Source organism: Cyprinodon tularosa, unplaced genomic scaffold (genome assembly GCF_016077235.1).
Source record: "Cyprinodon tularosa strain WSP-4 unplaced genomic scaffold, ASM1607723v1 ctg228, whole genome shotgun sequence".
NCBI lineage: Eukaryota > Metazoa > Chordata > Actinopteri > Cyprinodontiformes > Cyprinodontidae > Cyprinodon > Cyprinodon tularosa.
In genome coordinates this window covers 1,200,073-1,223,420 of record NW_024038851.1, presented here as the reverse complement: position 1 = coordinate 1,223,420, position 23,348 = coordinate 1,200,073, and the positions used below count along the sequence as shown (strand labels likewise).

Here is a 23,348-nt window from a genome sequence, read left to right as displayed (position 1 = left end):
AAGTGACAGAGTTTATGGCAGTAAAAGCTGCGGATGGCCAGACCGGTTTGAGTTCAAAGCCAGAAGTCTTCAGATCTCTTTATTTTCATGGATTATGAAGGATCCAGTGCAGGTCGAACAAGTCATTGCAAGATGCAGCCCATGAATTCGAATTCAGCCATTTTTATTTTTTTATACGAAGTAAAGACTGTATGCTTAGCGGTGGCAATATGGTGACAAGGGCTCTTTGCAGCTTGGCAGCGTGTTCATACTTCTGTACATTTATGTTTCCTTTAGTAGAAAGTGAAGTTATCTGTTCAATAGATGGATCCAAAAAGGCATTACATAGGTCCACATTTAATAAAACGTATAACCTACCCTTATGGGGAGACCACAGAGTACATCCTCAATGGAACATTTTATTTCAAATTAAAAGATTCAACTGGAGTTTATAAACATGCTTTTATTAACAGGATAAAAAATGTGAGCAAGGTTTTATTCTTATACAGACAGCTGTTACTTTGATCATTCAAAGCAAGTCAGTGTGTAAATCAATACAAAAAAACCCCCCAAAACCTTTGAAATAATTTGCATTACCTCAATTGAATTTAACAAAATTTAAGTAGAACTGATAAATCCACCCACCCTCTTTAGTCACATGCCTACTGGAACAGAAAGCTTTACTGTAGTAACCTGACAGAGGAGCTTTACCCAAACAGCATACTGAAAGCAAGACACCGCAGGGACTTGAACCCTGTCCTGACAAAGTCAGGAGTGCCACCACCGGAGTCTTTTGCTTTTTTGTATTAGCTTTAAGTTGGGCAAAAGCAAAACCTGAAGGAACAAAGTTTTTGTTCCTCCAGGAAAAGAAAACCCCTCAGCACCACGCTGCTCTAATCCTGACGACAATGGACAGTTCTCTTGATCGTGAGGCTGAAACTAGAAGACAGAACCGTTTCCCCGATCCCAGTATTCCCCACAGAGATATTGGCATTTGACTTATTTCCAATTATGACCATAAAAGCAAAGCCACGGTACCAGGATTCCTGTTCATACACAAAGCCATTCCCTTTTCATTGGGGCAGGACTTGATGCTCAAATCAATGCTTCTAAAGCTGCAACAGGAAGGAAAAAAAACAGGACAGTTTAGGGAACCCCCCCACCCCCCATATTAACCCCAGACTGTATAATTATGCCAAATTATCGTTTTCAGATCTGTACTTAACAATGTTGAAATCTTCCACAAATTAAAGTCTGATCCCTAGAGGCTGGCTGAACTCAAGTCATCCCGTTACTCTGCTGATGCTTAAGCTGCTTGGCTCAGTAGCAAGTTTAGCTGATCGCAAAATCTGAAAGGGAGAAAAAAGAGAATAGCGTTGCACCCCCCCTCCCCCAAGAAACACCCTTTACCATTCACTATGGCAACGGAGGACTAAATGAAATTTATGTTGAGTTGTGCAAATTAAATGTTATGCAGAGCTGACTTGCATGCAACATGTCGAGTTACACATTTAAGCAATGAGGGGGGAAAATAAAATCTAGGGAACCAAAATTACTTAACTTAGCACCCACGAGACTGAAGAGATGCAGTATTAGAAACAAGCTTGCAGTTCTTGATCTTAATGACAGGATTCTCAGTGTCCATCACAGGTTAGGCCATCCCAGAAGAAATTTAGAAATTTGGCAATTTGACCTGAGAAACCAGAGGGAAAGAAAAGGCACAAACACAAAAAGAGCAGGGCTTCTGCAAAGGACGCCAGGGTTCAGATTTAAGCTCAAGCGTACAGGGGGAGGGGGGGGGCGATGCTTCATTCAGAGGGTCACACTTTGTTGACAGCTTCCACAGATAACTTTGCATTCAGAGGCAGGTGAGATCGGAGTGGACAGACGAGAATGATCTGAAACAAAGTGATCTTCACAACACACCCACCACACATTTGACACAATACAAAGATTTGTGTTCTACTCATGTGGTTTTAAAAGATGCAAAGCAATAAGGCCCCTAGGGCAAAGAGGTATTTACTAGTAAAGCATTGTTACTGATGATTTCAGGTTAACATAGCCAGTTCCAAGATGTATTTGTTTACTACATATAGCAAAAGATTGGGTAAGATAAGCCAGCTTCTTACTACATGCTCCAGGTTAGAGGACTTCACTTGTGCTTCAGTCTTGTTATTTGGATTTCTGTAAAGAGAAATGTAGGAACACGCGGAACCAAAACATGTGCATGTCCTAAAAGCAACACATTTGCGTTGCATTTTACTCCAAATAAAAGCTGCACCATGCACAGCTCTCCTCAGCACCTTTAATTTGCCAACTCTGCACAGTTGCGCAGTTAAGTGAAATTGGGTGTAAGCTGCCACTTGCACAGTTGCACAAGGGCTGGTAGCTGAGGACTAACTCTTCTCTTAAAACTACAAAGAGAAATCTGACCCTTTAAGAGCAAACTGCATGTAGGTCATAGTTCAAAGTGCAGGCAGATTCCTGTGCTGTCCAAGGTAGACTGCTTTCTTCCTTTGGACTTCTGCAAGATCAAAAAAGAGACAAGACACCCAAGCTCCCTTCCCACAGTATCGTAGAACTGACTGTTGTTATCCTTACCCAAATGCTTTACTGCAGATAATGTCAAATCAATGAATTCTCCATGTCTTCCTCTTATAATAAAACTATTAAGAAAGCACAACAGTGCCATTTCTGAAATAGAAGTATAGCAAGTTGCTTTCGTGGCAAGAATAAACAACGCACTAATGTGCACTTATGATCGTCCACTTTGGGATGATTATTCATCTTTCCAGAAGTTGTTAAATGATTCAACTTATCTGCCTTCAATTTCCACTTTCATTTGAGCCCAGGTCACATCCGTGCTCTACACCAAGCTCTAGTCATACCTGAAAAAGCACAAGAAAAGCTCCCCACACAAGCCCCCAAAAAGAACAAATGCATTCCAAAAACTGTAATCACAACAAACTAAGCATTTATTATGCAAAAATAAAATCCTTTACAGATAGTTCACTCGTATTGTCAATACAAGGCACAGCAACTAATTGCAAAGGAATTGCAATGGAGGCATCTAGCCAAACAATGAATGTTAACGTAAATGTGAACACATTTAGTGAGCTTACGTGACGCTCGATGCGCAAGGAAACTTGTACAAACAATGAGTTAGGAGAGTTCCTGATGGTCTTGGGTATTGGAAAGCACACAGGACACAGCACACTGAAAAATGCAAAGGGAAAAGCCTTCTCCCCACGAACCCTTCCCAATACAAATATTTACAGAGCTATCGGACAAATACTGGTATTACAAAAATTGTCAACTACCTCAACTGAAGGACTTATACATTTCATAAAAGAGCTTCCACATTATGTATTTGAATACCACAGGCCTGTTACTGGGAGTTCCTTCCAACAGATGTGGACTTGGATGCAGAATTATTTGGTGGTTGGGCCTTTACATAAATCTGCAAAAGTCAAAGAACACATTCCCCCCCACAAAGGAAACTACATATCAAAGATAAGATTTGTTTTAGAAAAGAGACAGATTACCGCACTCTGGGACAAAAGTAGCTTCTCTAAATCCAGCAGACTAGCTTTGTGGAGTTGCTATCCGGTATGGCAAAGTGTCCACTTGAATCTTGTTGGGTACACCTGGATGAATCCTATTCAAGCCCATTTTATACTGGCATATGTGGAGCTGTAAAGTCTAGGGAGAGACTGATTAAGGCCCCACAACCCACCCTCCCACTAATCGTCCCATACAAGTAGCCCCATGTAAAAACATTGTTCCAACCAGTAAAAAGAATTTAACATAATTGATTTTGTTAAATACAAGATACCTTCCTACACCTTGTTAAATCAGGGCAGTAGCATATGATCCCAATCCTTAGCACTACAGTACGCAAGATGGGCTCAACTTGTACAGGGAGGCTACCAGGGAGCTTTCGATGAACTGCTTTAGGGGGACATGCCTGTAAAAGAAAAACTCCAGACACATTTTAACACCCCACATCCCCCTCCCCTAAACCCACTTGTAAGAACCCTTAGAAGGCCATGGACAACTAGTCCATTAATTCTTTTAGCGCAAGTATTACAAATAAACTTATGTACAGGATAGTTACACCACATGTACATTTCATGCATTCACTCACTGCTTGGGTTAAGAGGTAGTTGTAGCTTAGCTGTATCAATCTGGGAGTTGATGTTTTTGCAGAACACACGAATTGGCTGCACAGACGACCATCCATTCTCAATCCAGTGCTGTAAACTTCTCAGTAGATGACCTATTCAACGATAATGGATTGCCTTTCCTTCCAGCTGGGGAGAACTATTGATCGCAGGGGGGGGGGAGTTGAAGTCCGAACAAGTAGCTCCTCTTGCCAGCACACAACCAAGGCATTCATCACAGCAGACACCACCAATATCATGCCACAGCAAGAGGATGTGACCACGGTACAAAACACGCTTTACACGGCTTGCCTGAAAAGAGGAAGAGAGAACTGTGCGAGAAATTGTGTTCTACAATAGCTTAAAGTGGCAATGAAACCAGGTTTCAGAGTGTTACAGGATACCTCAGCCCAAAATACAAACCAATGCCCTTCTGTACACTCCTGATGCTAGTGGCTGCGTGCCCATCCCACCCTTTTGGCACCGAACCGCTGTGGCGCTGGCCTCTCATCTACTCTGCCCTGTGCTTCTGGCTCCCTCTGGTGTACACTTGTAGACATCTCAAGATCACCTCGCCCTCTCTGCTTCTGCCTCCAACGCCCTCTGGCCTCCTCCTGCCTGGCTCGCCACTGGTCCTCCAACTCGAACGCCCTCTGGCCTCCTCCTGCCTGGCTCGCCACTGGTCCTCCAACTCGAACGCCCTCTGGCCTCCTGCTGCCTGGCTCGCCACCGGTCCAACTCGAACGCCCTCTGGCCTCCTCCTGCCTGGCTCGCCACTGGTCCTCCCACGCCCTCTGCCTGGTTCCACTCTTACGATTCTGTTGCCACGCCGGTCCTGAATCTTCAGCTTGAAAGCTTAACTAAGTCCATTCCTCCCCAAATAACTGAGTCCATTTTCCCAAAAAAAAAAAAAAAAAAAAGTCTTCTGTCTTCCATAAAAAAATAAATAAATAAAAAAAGGCAAGAGAAAAACTAAAAAACTTGTGATCCACTTGATACATTAGGCTCAGACATTTTTTCATCCAAACAGGGTTTTGAGCATTTTGAGAGCTTTGCATTTTTTTTTTCTTTTTTTTTTTTTTTATAAAGCTCAATAATTTTATTTTTTTTTTTTTACTTTTGAGCTTCATTTGTTTATTTTTTTTAAGCTTCATTCTTTTTTTTTTTCTTGTGAGCTTCGTTCTTTTTTTTTTTCTTTTAAGCTTCGTTCTTTTTTTTTTAAGCTTTGTTCTTTTTTTTTCTTTTAAGCTTTGTTCTTTTTTTTCTTTTAAGCATGATTCTTTTTTTTTCTTGTAAGCTTCTTTTTTTTCTGGCAAGCTTCATAATTTTCTCTTCTTGTAAGCTTCATAATTTTCTCTTCCTGTAAGCTTCATAATTTTTTCTTCTTGTAAGCTTCATAATTTTCTCTTCTTGTAAGCTTCATAATTTTTTTTTCTTCTGTAAGCTTCATAATTTTCTCTTCATGTACACTTCATAACTTTTTTCTTCTGTAAGCTTCATATTTTTTTTTCTTTAAGCTTCATATTTTTTTCTTCTGTAAGCTTAAAAATTTTCTCTTCATGTACGCTTCAAAATTTTTTTTTCTTCTGTAAGCTTCATACTTTTTTTCTTCTGAATGCTGAATAATTTTCTCTTCTTGAACGCTTCATTATTTTTTTCTTCTGTAAGATTAACATTTCTCCTTCTTTAGAGCTTCATCTTTCTTTTGAAACAATGCTTTGAGTTTCAGCTTTTATGTTTAACAGAAGTGTATAACCGTATAAAAAAAACAAGTATAAAACTAAAATTTAGACTTTAGAACTTAAAAATATGCCATTTAGATTTTTAAGACACCCCTCCCTCAAAGGTTTGCTTTTGACATAAGTATATATGTATAGCACCCCACTGCCGATTTAAAACGATACAAAGCTAGTTTTATAATGGCTAAGTTGCATAAAAATTCGGAATTATTCAGACCAGTATTTGAGTACTATAACAAAAACACGAAAGTAATTCATTTGATTAATTATCCATATTCATTAGGATAGGATAAGAATTGAAAACTTTGTAACTGAACCATACATTGTCTTTTTGTCAGCATTTTTAAGAGCAATAGCTATAAAGTTAACCCGACATTGCTCATATACAATAACAAAACTGATATGCATCATATCAAGTTAAAATTAGTGAGCTTTCTTTAAGCAGTTAGTTCTAGTCAAAATCTGAAGGGTCGGATCATGACTACCTTCTTTCTTAATTTACATATATAATAAAAAAAAAGAAGCTTACTTTTACCGTTTCTGTGTATCGGGTACCTTACTTCTAGAAGGATCCTGACCACTCCCATTGACTTCCGCTCACTACGTCAAGACGTTGTAATAACGCAACCGACATTTGCCAGCTTCTACGTCACGGCGCCCATATTAAGACAACTGCCCTTAACTATTAAAAACGAGGGAGGAAAAATAAAGAGAGCTTCTCGAAAAATATACATAGGGACAATAACTCCCTGATAAGTCTACGAGAACTTAATGCTTTAACACGTTGAAGATAATTACATCATCATTTAAATAAACTAGACTTCTTATACAAAAGCTAGAAATGCGCTTGGCAACCACTTAGGAAATAACCCCGAAAAACTGTAATTACACAAGAGTTCGAAAAGGGAAAAAAGTAAACTTCATATGTCAAACGTTAAAACGGTTAAAGACTGGAAAACGACAGGATAAAAGTTATCATAGTTTGCGAGGCAACTTGAATTTGCGAGGCAACTTGAAAAAAATATATACGTTTTCTGTTGTATAATAATTGAGTCGCCTATAAAAATGAAAAAATAACGAGGAAAAAAAAAATAGCGCGCCGACCTTTAATGTTCGCCTGATTCCCTACGCGTATCTTCTCGGTGCGACGATCTTTTGTGAAACGAAATGGCGCACCTCCTATTTATATTCATGCGCTCTGCTTGCGATTCGGCCAAAGTACCGACCCTTTGTTCATCCGAGGAAGAAGATAGTTCGTCTTCGTTTCTATACATGTGCTTATAGAAACATATGTTAAATAAAAAAGCACACCTGTGATAACTAAGACGACACAAACCTACTTGTAATCTAAATAAAAGCTGTCCACACACTATGATTGTACGATTGTAACCCATCGAGTAAACCGTATGAACATGTAAGGTAATTTTCATCTGGTTAAGGCCTAAGGAAACCGGAACCCGATGTATCAATGCTGTTTATTTTAATGATTGTCAGAATATTTCAAAATCAGAACTATTATGTATAATCTGTTTTTCGAACCGATATTTTTAAAAGAAAACAAACAGAAAACAGCTGACGTCACAGCAACGGATGAGGCGGATTAATCTTAAAAGCGGATAGCAGGGTGCTGCAGAACCGGACTAAACCGGAATGTGGCTGAGTGTTGTTGGATCTACTTTCCTTTTCACTGCATTGATAAGCAATTTGTTTTGATTAAAAAACAAAGGGAATCAGCAAACTCGTAATCTCCTGCAAACAGAGAGTTGACGAGAAACAGTGTTTCCTATTCCGGACTGAAATGTGCTGTATTGTCTGTTAGTTTTATTTAATATTTGCTGTATTTTGTCATTTGTAACTTACTATAAACCTCTATCCAAACCACTCTAACGTTAATGTTGAAATTATGTCCCTTTTAAATATACAGATTTTGTTTGTACAAAAAATGTAGGTTTGAAAACTAGAACAATCTAGAAACATGCCTGTTTCTTTTTTTTAAGTTTGGAAACTGGAAAACTACCAGGACAAAATGTGTAATTATCATGTCTGCCAGCAGGGGGTGTCGTGACGATACGTACTACTGGTCACGTTTTTCCCCAGCCCACTGATACAAATCCCATTTCTCCCTTCCCCCCTCTTTTCTAATGCAAAAGTTTCTTTAGTGTTGATTACATTATGAGAAACAAGTCTGGGCATCACTCCCTCATGTGTATTACTGCATTTCCCAATCGATTAGCAGCTGGTAGGTTGGGAGGCATCCTGAGGCCTAGTTTCAGCCCCATCACAAAGCCAATAAATAGATCCTTCTTCTCCTAAGCTGGATAGATAGTCAAAGCAGTGCAGACCTTGGTTAAGCAGACTCCTTTGTTAAAATGATGAAAAAGCCAAAGGAAGAATTGTTAATCCACATTTTCCCAACATTACAAATGAACATCATTATGTTAAAAGGGTTTTCTATTAAGATTTTTCAGTGAAAATTTAAATAGGTCTGAATGATAACTGTCTTAGTTTGTACAGTAAACTGCAGCAGTATTCATACCCATCACTTGTTAGATTGTGTCACACAAAAACCATAAACCTTTTTGTGTATTTGTATTTTGTAAAAATCACAACATAGTAGTCATGTAGAGTAGAATAACCAACAAAATACAACATCCATATGTTTTAGAAATTAAAATCTGGAACCTTTATATGAATTTACATGAATTCAGCCATTTGAGTTCATACTTTTTTAGAACTGCTATTGCCTCAGAGTCTTTTGGAGCATGTTTCCACCAACTTTGCAGATAAGCATATTCTAATATGTGCCCATTCTTCTTTAAAAAAAAAAAAAAAAAACTGAACATGATTGTACTTTTATCTAACCCTTTGATTTTACCTCTGGCTGTATGCTTAGGGTCACTGCGCTGCTAGAGGGAAAAAATCTCAAGCATTTTACAACCTTTTCTACTCTCGCATTCCCATTGACTGTGCCTATCATTTCCCGTATTAAATCCCTCAGGCATGATACTGTCACCACCCTGTTTCACTGTAGGGAAGTTGTATTGTTTTCTGTTGCCCACACGGGTAGGATACTGACCTAGAATCATATTTTTCAAAAACAATCATCATGTTAAAACTCGAAAGACATACCATTTACACAAGGTTCAAATGTTTTCAAATTGTGCTAAAACTGAATAGTGTCCATAATGAATATAAAAGGTTTGAAATGTTTGGGTTGCATGCCAAAATTTTGCGTAATCAGATGGCATTCAAAGCCTTTGAGTATATTTATACATGCCTCAGCTACATGGTTGCAGGAAACCTCGTAAAATCAATGGGGATAGAAAGGACAACTCAATAGTTTTGATGTTATTTTTTTAATACATTTTCCATATATTTATGGAAATGGCAGTAGGAATTTAACAATAATTGTTACATTAAAAAAGAACAATATGGCACAGATTTAAATATAAACACGAACATTTCAAGAAAAGTTAATTAGTGCCCTTAAACAGAGTTTGGTATAGATTTTCTTTTTTGTCATCGCCTCTGTAAGGACAAAGGTTCCACTCATTGTGTTGGTTCGATGAACATCCAGCTGCTCAGGCGTGATGGAAAATCAAGCCACCATCACGGACTTCATCCATTCCATTATTCTGCAGTAAGAAGCTGAAGGGGACAAACGTACAAAGGAGATTCAGAACAGCCGCATACATTGGAAATTACTGGGACTGAAATTTTTTTACATTTTACTTAAGTATTTTAAGAACTTTGCACCTTATTAACTAGACTTTAGAATTATTATTTTTTTTTGCAACATCTAAAAACTTGCGGAGTAATATTTTTCAAGTTGCATTAAACATGGGGGTTATAGACTTTGTTGTTATCTACAAAAAGGCTAGTCTTTTAGAGAAATAAAAGCCAAAATCTAGCCATCAAAACAATAACATTATCCGGTTGCATAACGGCATCGACAGCCTTGGAACAGCGAAGAGAAAAATAATGGATAATTTCTTCAAACCTGTTCACAGTCCTTCTACTGATCAAGCTAAGCAACAAAGGAACCACCACCACCACAATCATCATCACCACCACCAAGACCCTCATTCACAGAGGTAGGACTAGTTCCACCAAAGGAGAATGAAAACCATGCATTATCGAGCTTCATAGTAAAACGCAACTGAAACCAGTTGTTTACCTACACTGCATGTGACAGTGTTCTACTAAATTAGACAACCTTTCCTATTAGTGTTTAATTACCAAAATTCTTTTTACTGAATTCCTGAACAATAAGAAACATTTTTTTTCGTATGACCTTTTGTCCAACCCTAAGATTCACCTACTCCTAAAATAATCTTTAAACTGTATGAGTTATAGGAAACATTTTGAGTGTCCTTGCACATGCTTCTTACTGTATGTTGGTCCTTCTGACAGAACTGGTCTATTTGAGTCAGGTTTAAAGGTTGTCTTGCTTACATAACTTTTCAACACCGCAGATGCATTTTCTAAAGAACGAGATCCAGGGCTTTGCGATGACTACATAAATTACTACCCATACACATTTTCATAACTAACTTGGAAGTATGCTTCGGATATTTGTTTATTTTTAAAGACTGGTTTAGTGCCCAAGCTTTAACATTCTGTCATATTTATTCAACTACTGCTTCAGCATTTACACATGCTGTCCCCATTGTGGGAACCATTTAGTAAAGATGCGTTGGTCACTGCTGAAACTTAACACTCACATGGATTGATGGCTGGATGGCTGGATGGATGGATGGATGGATGGATGGAAGGATGGATTGATTGAAGGATGGATGGATGGGTGGATGGATTGAAGGATGGATGGATGGGTGGATGGATGGATTTAAGGATGGATTGAAGGATGGGTGGGTGGATAGATGGATGGATGGAAGGATGGATGGATGGATTGAAGGATGGATGGATGGGTGGATGGATGGATTTAAGGATGGATCGAAGGATGGGTGGGTGGATAGATGGATGGATGGAAGGATGGATGGATGGATTGAAGGATGGATGGATGGGTGGATGGATGGATTGAAGGATGGGTGGGTGGATAGATGGATGGATGGATGGAAGGATGGATTGATTGAAGGATGGATGGATGGGTGGATGGATGGATTGAAGGATGGATTGAAGGATGGGTGGGTGGATAGATGGATGGATGGAAGGATGGATGGAAGGATGGATGGATGGATTGAAGGATGGATGGATGGGTGGATGGATGGATTTAAGGATGGATTGAAGGATGGGTGGGTGGATAGATGGATGGATGGAAGGATGGATGGATGGATTTTAGGATGGATAGATGGATGGCTGGATGGATTGGTGGATGAAACTAAACTGGATTGGGGAAACTCTAAACTTTGGTCTTGCCTTTAAGTGTTGAGTTTGAAGTATTGCTTTTTTCTCTCAGAGCGGCTGTTTAGAGCATGACAACTCATTACACTGTAGATCATTTCAGCCTCTTAGCAGTTTCAGTGAACTGCTCTACCAAACAGGTTAATCTGTCGGACACAGTGGCCAATCTTCTTCCAGAACACTATAATCTTCTGGTGTGAATTCTACAGGCCTTGTTCATGGAATCACACAAAGACCCAGTGTATTTCAAATTTTAGGTTAGAAAACTCTAATTATTTCATATTTAAGCACATTTTGAATTAAGTGCTTAAAACCATAGGTTATAGTCAGACTGTGAGAATGACGTATGTAAATATTTAGTTTCAAATGTGTTTACAACCTATATTAAATTATTATTATTTTAACTCTTTTGTGTAGGTATACAACGCTTGATGACAATGATATAAATACAGATGACAGCCAAGGGCACCCTCGCTGCCACCAGCCTCGGTCATATCTCTATGACAGGCCTCACCATGATACCCACTATCTGTATCAACAAGACACTGAGAAGCTTTACAACCACAACACTTCAGTAACTCTTTCCAGGGCCTCTTCTTCCTCCCTCTCCTCCAGCTCATCCTCTTCTTCCACTTCTTGGCTCACAGAGACAAGTGCCAATGATCCCTACTACCTTCAGCAGGCTGAGCGGCCACAGCATTCCCTGTCTTGCTCCAATATCGCTGAGATGCGCAGAGCTTTTAGGGATGACGACAGCAGCGAGCCAATGGTTTTTGCCACAGTCAAGCACAGCAAAAAGGGCAATGTTGCTGGTAGGTTGCACAACAGCTCGCACCAAAGCAGGAGGAATGATTTGTACGACCTTAACAAAGGTCACAGTCGGAGTGAGCAAGGTTTGCTACAGTGCAATGAAAGTGACGGGGGTAGAGGGCGGTCCAAAGTATCAAAAATCGATCATGGACCCTTGTACAAGACAACTAGTCTAAACAGAAGCTTGGCTTTTAGTGAGGAAAACATTGTTTTAGGGGTCCCTCGAGGTCCCAAGAGGGCAGTGTCTTCGAGTCAGTTACCAAGCAAAGGGATACTGAAAAACAAGGAGAATAACAATGACATCCGCAAGGCAAAATCAATGGAGGTGCTTTCTCCAAGAGTCGCAACCAGAGGAGGTCAGAGTGGGCAGAAGGGGAAAGGGACCACTGAAGCTGAGATAGAGCGAGCCCGGGCTAACTTTGTGGAGGGAAAGTTGCAGTTTTCAGCTTTTCTAGATGAGATAACAAAACAGGTCATGAGTCCATCCCAGCTGTCCATTTTTGGTGTGAACTCCAATAAAAGTTCAGAGAAGATGCCTGCCCCAGTCCCAAAACCTGAGCTAGTCAAGCCGGAGCTTCCGCCCAAGAAGCACAGAGCTGCTAAAAGGAGTGACCCTAAGCTGCCATCAAAGCAACCCAGCAAGCAGGTGAAAGCGACCATCAGCTCACGAAAACATACAGACTGTTCGGATTCAGACAACCTGGCAACATATGCAGGAAGGAAGCACCATGGCAGCCCGCCGCCTCGTCACCACACGCCATCTACTATCCACGGACGTAAAGAAAGGAGGCCCTCTCCATCTGGAGACTCCATGTCAGAGGACAGATACGGCCGATATGGTCCTCATCACACAGATGGAACCAGTACTAGTCCTGAGCCGACCCAACCCAAGCAGCGCCATCACCGTAAACACCATCCTAGCACCTTCCAGAACCAGAACCCACATATCCAACACTTTCCTATGCAGATGCACCATGCGGCGGAGAACAGAGATCTGAGCAACTCCCCGCCAGCTTCACCACAGGCGTCCGGACAAAGGTTTGGCTCAGAGTCGTCATCCACAAAGTCCGACTCATCCAGGAGTCGAGAAACAGCCTCGACAGTTACGAGTCACAGCTCAGAGCAGAGCGGCAAACACCAGTCACAGCACATGGGAACATCTAAAGAGCACCGGGTGAGTACTCACACCAATAAAACCTCTAATAACACAAATATTTTAGGCTTTAAACGACTAAAATCCAACCTAAGCTTCTTTATCAGAGACATTCCTCACATTTTTATCCCCCTTCAGGCCTCTAAGTGTGGGTTTATTTTAAATGCTCCCAATAGTTTCCATATTTTTCCCTATACATAGAATTATAGACAAAGAACATTCTTTAAAAAAGGTCTATAAGCGTAGAGTTTGTGGTTCCAGTTGTGCAATCAGTAAGAAACAAAAACTGCAACAGTCAAGCTGTTTCAATGTACAACACACATTAATGTCAGCTCAGGTCACCTTTCTCAACGAAAGACATTCAATCCCAACATACAATGAGTCACATTGACTTAAGGTCTGTTTAAAAAAAAAGGTGCTTTCCCACTGGTTCCAGGTGAAATACGTAGTAGCCTAAATAAAAACAGTTTTTTTTTTTTTTTTACTGACGTAGCAAAATAACAGGAAAGTTTGAAGCACTTCCCTTTTTTTTACATCCTTCCTTGCATGTCACAGTTTCAGTTTCTTTTAACTTTAACTACCTACCAGAGCAAGAGGGGCAAGATGAACAAACTAACTTGAATGTCGTGTTCTGTTGTTTCCCATTTAAAAAAAGATCTGGGCCTCCTCCAGGAAACACATTTTGGTTACTAAATACAATTTATTTTTTTACACCCTCATCAATCTAATTGATATATGTACATTTAAATAATAAAAATACATATTAATTGGGGCATTTTTTCCTTTCTTTCAATTTAGAATTAGTCTTTGTGTCATAAATTTTATTGATTAATATCTTAATTTTCTTGATACACTAACCTGTTTAAAATAGGCACGCATTATAAAAATAAACCTTCATTGACGTCCCTTCACAGTTAATCATGAAGGTAATGAAGCACTGAAAGTTAAAGTTCACTTTGATGAAAATAGACTGTGAGGAATACCAAATATATACCTAACTTGCCTTTTCTCTAACGTTTCCCATTTGGGAATACAAATACAGTAGATCATAATATGTGAAGATGACACAGATTAGTAAATAAAATTAATTGAATGTTCTCTTTCCCATTCTTTAGGGAAGTGGGTCTCTTGGGCAAGCTTTATAAAATTAAGTACAATTGGAGGGTGTATTTATCTAAACCAGGGGATCCTAAACATTCTATTCTATGTATGAATATAAAATAATAATAAAAAAGGTAGATATTTATTTAGAGTGTAAATGGGTGTAAAATGGAATTCAGGATATTTAGGGTTGAAGTAACAGCAGTGTTGCATCTCTCTTGCAGATTCAGTGGAGCTGAGTCACAGGGTACGTAGGATGTGTCAAATACTCCGCATTGTGAGCTGACTCATCCTCCAGCGATGCAGCAGATGAAGCTCCTGTGCTTCAAGGGAAATTCTTATGTGAAACTCCCTGATTTATCTCTGTTAGATACGATTTTGGTTGTTCCCATGGTGATGTCCCCTTTGTTCTCTGGAATGGCTGCTCATTTGGAGAACGAAATAAAACCTCTCTAACCATCTGTAGGTCAGGATCAGGAGATCAGAGAAATGTTAAGATGGTATGGGGATGGTTTTACTACACATTATATGAGATTAGCCTTTCTTTCCACATATGTTGGATCTGCTCATTCATGATTCCACTGAAAGACAAAAACACACCGGGAACATTTTAGTCTGACAGAATATATCAATACATGCAGAACCCCAGGCGCTACTCAATGATGTATTGAATTGCTCATGTTCTCAGTAATTTGGCCGAGGCGTGTCCCAGTTATACAATCTCCGGTTCCCTCGTCATAACACAGCCTTTTTTCTTTATCTCTGTTTGCGTTTTTAACCCTATCATGTGAAGCTAGTTCTTTAGTCCTACCTTCTTTCTTTAAACAGCACAGTTGCAAAGATGCCATATTTTGAAGAGTCATTGTTGTCCTCCCTTAAATCTCCTCCAGTCATCTGCAATATAAAACAACCCCCTGTAATGTCAAGCTAAATTATGTTCTCATCCTCCTCAGATCCAGATAAAAGCAGAACATCTGCAAATTTAGCATGAAAATCATAATAACAATATGATGTCCTCATTCTTCATGCCATCTCTTACACCCTGTCTACATCTTCTTGCTTTTATTATAGAACATGCTGTGTGATCCAGACCACCTTCAGTAAGTATCCTGTATGTTTGTCTTTTTTCTCTTCCCAGATTCACTTTGTGTGAGAGGATGCATTGATCACATTAATACATTAATGAGTGTCCTGTTTAAAAAACAGGGGGCGGGGAGTATGGACCGTACTTATGTAACAAACTCGATCTAATCAATAATGCATGCACTTGAAAGGATGTGTTTTGTTTTTTTTTAGTAAATCATGATGTTTTAAAATGTCCAAGTAACCAACTAACTAAACTAATCTTTGTAGAACATTATTTAAATATAGTACAGACTGTTTAAACCCAGATTATGGGTTCTGTACCTTCTGGCCCTTGAATTTAGCCTTACATAGTATAGTTTCTATAATTAACACTTCCTTAATGTTCTTTAATAGACAGAAAAGAGGGTAGACATTGGGCAGGGAAATACATGCTGTAATTAGTCCAGGTTGAAAGTCGAGACAGGGACAGCTGCAGAAAGGACTCAGGGTGAGACCTCTGCAAGTGGTGCAATGTGCTGCAAGAAAAAAAACACTGAACTATGCAAAATCTGGGACAATGGGTAAAATATAAACAATTAACTTTTTATTATTTAGAATTCTTAATTCCAATGGGAAAGATTGGTTGTTGTTTTTTTGTATCTTTAAAAAGAAAGATGGAGGCATTTTTAGATTTTAGAAAGAAAGATAATGCATCTGTTGTTGCACTGAGATAACTAAATGTCTTAAATTCACTGTTAAAAAAGATGTAAGAACAATCAGAGAAGAACAGGCAGTTTTTCAAAAGTTTTTGTCTTAAAAAAGAAACAAACTATAAAAAATGAAAGTACAAACTTTTAGCCTGTCCGACAGTTTCTGCCTCTCAATAAAGCAGTGGAACAAACGGCACTTTTAAATCTCATTATCACAGACATGTTCCTTTAATATTTGGCTGCATGAAATGAATACATGCAAACTATTTGCAGCACAACAAGAACAAACTTGTGACTTTCTGGCTTAAACCCATGACACTGACATGATGAATAGACTTGGTTGCAAGTTGAAGGCCTCATCAGTCTCTATGAACAAAGGATTTTACTCTTCTACTGTATGTTTCTAATGTTATTCTGATACTGTACTAAAAAGAAAACTCTAGTCTGCAAAAACTCAACAAAATTGACTTATTTCTGTTCTTGCATCAGTGAGGACAATTGAATTTATCTCTGAAACTGTCTGGCCCTAAATTTGGAAATCTAGACAAATTTTGGGCTGGCTTTGTACAAGCAAGAAAATATAAATACAAATACTCTTGTAAATAGTGGTGGTAAAATGGCTAGCTGGAAGACGCAAACACGCCACAAGGTCAAATATTTCAGATTATGTGTACAAATTTATTCATAACAAAAACTCATTAAATGTTTAAGCTCTTGATGTGAGTATAAAATGTAGTGAAAGTTGCAGGGTTAAACTGCAGCCCTGGATGGCTTGTATCTCATCAAACTTGATCTCATCTCTCTATTTACCATCAGATTTATCTGGAAACAGTAAGATATTCTGACAGATTCCAATGACAACTTTTCGTTTGAACTGGTTTTCCAGATACAACACTGGTTTTATCTTTTACTCTGGTTTTTACATTAGTCCCAGATCCATAGAGTGACATCATAGCCCAATATGAACACACAACAATGTTAAGATTAGTTTCAGTTCTAATAGAAACTTAGGTGTCATGCTACAACAGATGTGTAAGTGGCAAAAATGAAGCTGGGTGATTCCCAACAAGGAAAGTCCCAAGAGTTAAATATCCAACATGACTGATGCATATATAAAGCTTTATGGCTCCAGAGGATCACATTTCTGTCTGATTTCCTTCACTGATTAGACCGGCTGAATTGATACAAATATTTTGCTATTTGTTTGTAGTTTGCACCAAATCAACAGCAAACACAATCGAAGTGATTATCCCACTTCCAGCTATTAAGTCCGACTTGTCTATAGCATCCTTCTCAGATCAAGCCTCTCAAACATATTGAAAGCAGCACTAATTCACTCTGATACATGCATTAACATGTTATGGTGTTGGGTAAATGATAACTAAAGATATTTTTTAATCATTAATCAAGACTCTTTTTCTGAAAAGAGTCTTGATTAATTATTAACTCCATGTTTGAAACAAAACTGCTAGTGGTGCAACAGCAGAGGCTGATAATGAAAGGTAGAACAAAACAAAACAGGAGGTTCAACTATATCTGTGAGTTACTCAGGCTTTCCTGATGTCCTCTAGTTCTTTTTTCCAGAACAAACCAGATATCACTGGTGCTCATTCATGGAGTGACTCTGTCCTCCCCTCCCCCATCTCTGTGCTCAGGGCGTTGCAGGAGGAGAATGCAGATCTCCACCAGAACCTTCTGCAGACAGTAGTTTGCATTGAGAGCCTGGAGGCAGAGCTACAGAGGACCAGAGACGAACTCAGTCATGTTAAAGAGAAATACAAAAGGTGAATTGTGCATATAAAGAAAAATGACCCAGAGAAAAGGCAGATCTTTAAATGTGCATTGACAAGACAAAGAACAACATTTATGAGAGACTATTATTAGAATCAGAATCAGCTTTATTGGCACAGACTGTGTGTGCTCAAACAAGGAGCCTAACTTCAGTTTTACATGCTGCAACACACAGATGATAAGTATAAATATGTAATAAACATTAAAATAAGTAAAGATAACAGTAAAATAAGCAGCATTTACATTTACAAACACATCTTTTATTTGTAAGGAATGGAAAGGTTAGTAGTGCTAAAATGCTTATTTTGTTTCACTTTTTTTTTTAGCTATGTGTTATTGTCTTCTCAGGCTTTATAGTGATCATTGTTTTCATTTCTGTGATGTATGGCTTTACATAAGAGCTTAATGCTTTAACAGATCTATACAGCATTTTGGATCAGTTACATTAGCCATAGATTTTGGCAAAAAAACAGAGAGCCTGACTTCCTGACTCGCTGGCCAGGCCTGACTGTGTGACCAAACAACTGCTGCTGCATACTAAGCACATACCAGCCATTCTTCATTGTGCTGCAGCAACTGGGGTGAATGGTTGCCTCTCACTGGGCTCCAGTTGGGAGTCATTTGCTGCACAGTCATTATTATTTTGTGTAAGTGTGCAACTCTCAGACAGCTGTTGTTAAATGCACTAAAAGCCAGCTTAGATAATAATCAGATTATTGTATCTTTCTTTTGTTGCAAAGCCTTCTACATACTCAAACTGGTGCAAAGCAGACTAATAACCTGCTGGGAGAACACCTTCACAAAGCGGTGAGAGTTTGGATGCAATAATATATATGCATCTTTTTTGCAGTTTGCTTCTTGTACTGCCTCAGTTGTTGAAGTGGCTGCATCCCCCCTCCCCCCTTCTTTGTGTTTGCAGTCGGAGAGTCTGAGCAGTGAAAGAAAATATCTGCAGAATCGAGTCTCCCAGCTTGGCTCAGAGCTGAGTGAGGCCCACAGGACCATCGCTGCTCTGGAGAACATTAATGTGAGCATACTGCCATCTAGTGGACATATGTGTACACTTCAACTCAAGGCAGGTTTGAAACTGGAGGTTCTCCAGAAAATAGGGTCCAGAAATATCTTTAACGTAGAAAAACTAGATAGGAAATTAAAATTCTGCTGCAATTTTATAAAAATCAAAGATTATTACAAGAATGTGAGACATCTGCCACTATAAAGAGCTTTTCATAACATGAAAATACCTCAAATTGACTCAACATGGACATTAATACCATTACCAGTGATCAAAATCTTTGCTAGTTTTTGTAAAGCCTTAACGGAATCTTATTTTCTATATTTAAAGTTGTGGAGTGCAATAGCAATTTAACGATTAAAGGTCTTCTACTTCTTGTCTTGAACTGGAAAAAAAAATGTTTTGATGCTTCAAAAGAAAGAACATTTTTAATGGAGTATATTCTGAGCATGTGGGATCATAGATGTTGAAAAATAGTGACCCGAGAGTGTAGCCTTGAGGCACACCACATTTGAGCTTTATTTTCAATGATTTAGAATTACAAAACAACACAAATACTATTAGACTCCTTTAAAAAACACACACATTCACACACACAAAATATCCGACATAGTTTTGCGAGGTATTAGGCAATCCCAAGTACTTTTCCGGACTCTCAAAGATAATTTCTTGATGTTTGTACATCACTGTTGACAGATTGTTTGTCTGTGCTGTCTTAGTGCTGTAATATAGTCAAAAACCTCTCTGAAAAGCACAAATGGGGTAAAAAAAAATTATTACATTTTACTATTCAAACAGATCATACAGTCAAATTGATTCAAGGTGTTCTATCTAAGGAAAACCAGTTGATTCCATCGACACATTGGCTTGATGGCAATGCCTCACACCAAGCATGCTTGTAGCGACAGTAAAGAGGAAAAAAACCCTTTTAAGAGGAATAAAAGTACAGAGAAGAACAAAAAACTACCTGCAAAAGTAAACAAAGAAAGAAAAAGTATGAAAGATTACAAAGAAGACCAAACCATTTGTAGAACATTGTTTAAAATGAATGATGGTTTTCATAACTTGTCTGCAGTATTATGTAATAAGATGTTTATAAAAGTGCCTAAAACTCAAAACTAGATGTATTTTTAGTGTATCATGTGAATAAAAGTCATAACTCAGATATTCAATGATTTATGTTGGATATATTTGATATTTTTGAGGGTTCCTCTCTCAAATATTTAAAGCACAGATGTAACATTTCTCTCCTTCTAGATAACAGATACAACAGATACACACTATAACTATGAAGATGCTTTATTGATATCAATATTAGTGATCAGCTTCTCCTTTATGGTTGGTTTATAGAAAGTGAAGAGTTTGTTTTGTCAGTCCTGTCTGCTTTACCCCTGCTGTCCTGAAGATGGCGTTCTGATGCGGGGAGATTATGCCAACTCATCCCCCCTGTTGCTGATGTGAATAAAATCATCTACAGCTTGTTCTTTTGGATAACTCTATCGGCTTCACATAGAATTGGAAATGTGCCTATTCTTCTTTGCCAAATAAGAAACGTTATACATTTAGAGAGGTCACCTCTGAACATCACTGTTCAAGGATTGCCAAAACTAATCATGTCTGAACTTTGTGCCATTTTTGAAGGGATAATGGTTTCTTTTGCAAGGCCGTGTGCCATTTTACCCAGTAATGACCTCTAACAGCATGTTTTAACTCATGTTTAGGGATTTCTAATGCACATTTTCAACATAAAGGAATACTCAAACTGAATATATTATTCATCAGCACAGCTTGAGGATACAGACTGTCTTTGTTAAAGTCAAATGTCACTTATCGATGCAAATCCTCACTAATCTGCTAAATTCAATAGATTAGGATAGAGTTTTACTCAGTAAATGTCACAGAGCACAAAGAAAAACACAGTATATTTGGGTTTTAATGTAAATACAAGATATAAAAAAAGAAATCCTTTACCAGAGAAATAACCCATGTTTGGTTTCTGCCTTGCAGGTACCACTATTGGTAAAGGAACTCTTGGAGAAGTACTTTGGTTCTGCTGAAGCCATACAAAAGTTTCTGTCAACCTCTTTCCCAAGCAACCAATCCCAGCTGACAGCAGGCCAGTCTTGCAGTCCTAAAGCGGAGGGAGCAGCCCAGGGCTGGCTGAGCGAGTCAGAGGCAGGTCCGCAGAGGGTCACGGCCTTCATGCCCATTAAACAAGCTTTTACACCAGCAAAAAATGAGGGCAGTCTTTCAGGCCAGCATGAGTCCACTCACAGCCCATCGTTCTCTTCGGCTGACATTGGAGCTGCTTCCTATAAATCCACAGCTCCTAGTTACCCTGCTAGACCGCAGCCTGTTTACCCACAAACCCATCAGCAGTTACTACGGGGCACATCCCACACTGAGACCACTCCAGACCCCCAGCACAGCCACCCAGCGGATGACAGATGGGAAGGAAGAGGAGGGTTAAAGTTGCTGCTCTTTGAGCAGGATGCAGAGGATGTGAACTCCATGCTGGCCCAGCAGATCCTGGATGATTTCATGCATCATCTGCAGGCACACAAGGAGGCTGGGGGAGGGAAGGAGCCGCAGAGCGGGCAGGAGTGGATGACTGGAGTGGAGCAGGCAGGGAAAGTGGCAGACTGAGAATGCCATCTGAGGACACCCTAATTTAATAATCTGTGTCCTGATTATCTGTCAGTGGTGAATATTCGTTAAGCTGCGGCGTCACTGCTGTAGATTTATTTCATTAATACGAATGTAGTGTTTCCTAGAGCTGAATAAAAGTCTTTATACCACTAAAACCTAATAATTGCAGCTGTGAGAAGTTCAGAGCGAACTCTGAAGGAACAAGATTTCATCTTTAGATTTCATCTTTAGACCATGTGTTATTTTTAACACACCGTGTTATAGTCTATGCAGAATTTACTGTTATGTTTCTGTAACATAGAATAGAAAGTTCTCACTGAGTGAAAAACTAGGATTTTTCCTTAACAGCTTGGATTTTGAATAGCAGTCATCTGATTTTAAATGGAAACAGTTTATAATAGTTTAATTTACTCAGCAGCTACATTAGACCCTTAGTGTAAATAAGTACACCTGAAGCCGAAATGATTTAGTTAGAGCTAGCCAGGACAGTAACAAAAAAATAAAAATGAAAAATAAAAATAGGAAAATTTTAACAGGAAAGTTTTAGGCTAAATTTGTTTGTACCACTTTTCTTTCTAATAGAAGCAGATTAAATCATTTGCGCTGACATTTGAGGGAAAATGAACTCATATTTTCAAAGAATAAGTTGGTAAATTCAGACCTCTCATGCACACTAAACTAAGGTATTTGGCTACACCAGCCATGATGTATTCAAATCATTGATCTTTATTGAACTTTATTGATCTCACATTGGAGAAATTTACCTCTGCATTTAATCCATCCCCTTTGGGAGCAGTTGGCTGCCATCGTTGGGCGGTGTGGGGTGAAGGGTCTTGCTCGGAGACCCAGAGTGGCAGTCTGTGGGAGTGGGGCTCGAACACAGAACCTCATGATTCCAAGCTCTATGCCCTAACCATAGTCTCCCCCAATAGAAACCCTTCATTACATCATGGGTCTATCTGTAAGAGCTTCACTCTTCCTGGCCGTATTGCTGTGTGGATCCTCGGTAGGGTTTCTAAGGTGATACACTGATCCTGGACAAAAAAGGTCTTGCATCACCTCAAATCTGCTTGATGGAATTAAAGTCAGCATTGTCTGCATGCAAGTCTAGATGTGCCCCACAGGATTCAAAGGTATCTTTACAGTCCTTTATGCACTACGAGAGGCTCATGTCAGAATAAAAACGGCCGTTCAAGATGTTTCATTGTAAATTGTCTTAAATGTCTCGGCATGCAGAAACACAAAAGCTCCCTAATACTGGAGATAAGGCCCTAAAACCTTTACATTCCTCTAGCTTGATAATTGCCATGATACCATGAGTTGCTCCACTCTGCTTGTTCCACAGATCTGTGTCCATTACCACTCAGTTCAGCATCAATTTACCTTTCACCACTTATTCTAAGGACAGCAAGGTAGTCAGTTCATTTTAAGCACTTTGTTCCTTTGCTGTAGATAATCCTGATCTCTGGTTGTATTTTGTCTTTAACCTGTAGCTATCTTGTCTTATATTTGACTATTATATCCAGTAGAGATGTATTTTTTAAACTACACCACTTTTCCACTTTGTAAGTCTTTGGGTTTGTCAGAAAGGCAGGGGATAGTTGGAGATGGAGCATGGCTGTCTGCTTTGAAAAGGTTTGACTACTTTTCCCAATTCCGATGTGTGGCCATTTACTTTTGCCAGCACGGTGTATACAGTCAGATGTAAGACTTTTAAAACACTTCCCTTTATTAGCAAATGAGTTAACTGCGTCTGCAAACGCTTGGATGAATATTGCACATGTGTAAATAGAGCATGGGTTGTGTCATACA

The 23,348-nt window shown here is 39.0% G+C and overlaps 1 protein-coding gene across 1 annotated transcript; it reads left to right on the top strand.

Moving 5' to 3' along the window:
• The first annotated feature begins 9,757 nt into the window (after window positions 1-9,757).
• Window positions 9,758-23,270, top strand: LOC119784539. Its single transcript, XM_038286632.1, has 7 exons — window positions 9,758-9,975; window positions 11,660-13,226; window positions 15,378-15,406; window positions 17,737-17,865; window positions 18,613-18,679; window positions 18,792-18,899; window positions 20,895-23,270. Exons 1-7 carry the CDS (start codon window positions 9,863-9,865, stop codon window positions 21,531-21,533), a joined length of 2,652 nt encoding a protein of 883 aa, XP_038142560.1. The 5' UTR covers window positions 9,758-9,862; the 3' UTR covers window positions 21,534-23,270.
• The last annotated feature ends 78 nt before the right edge of the window (window positions 23,271-23,348 follow it).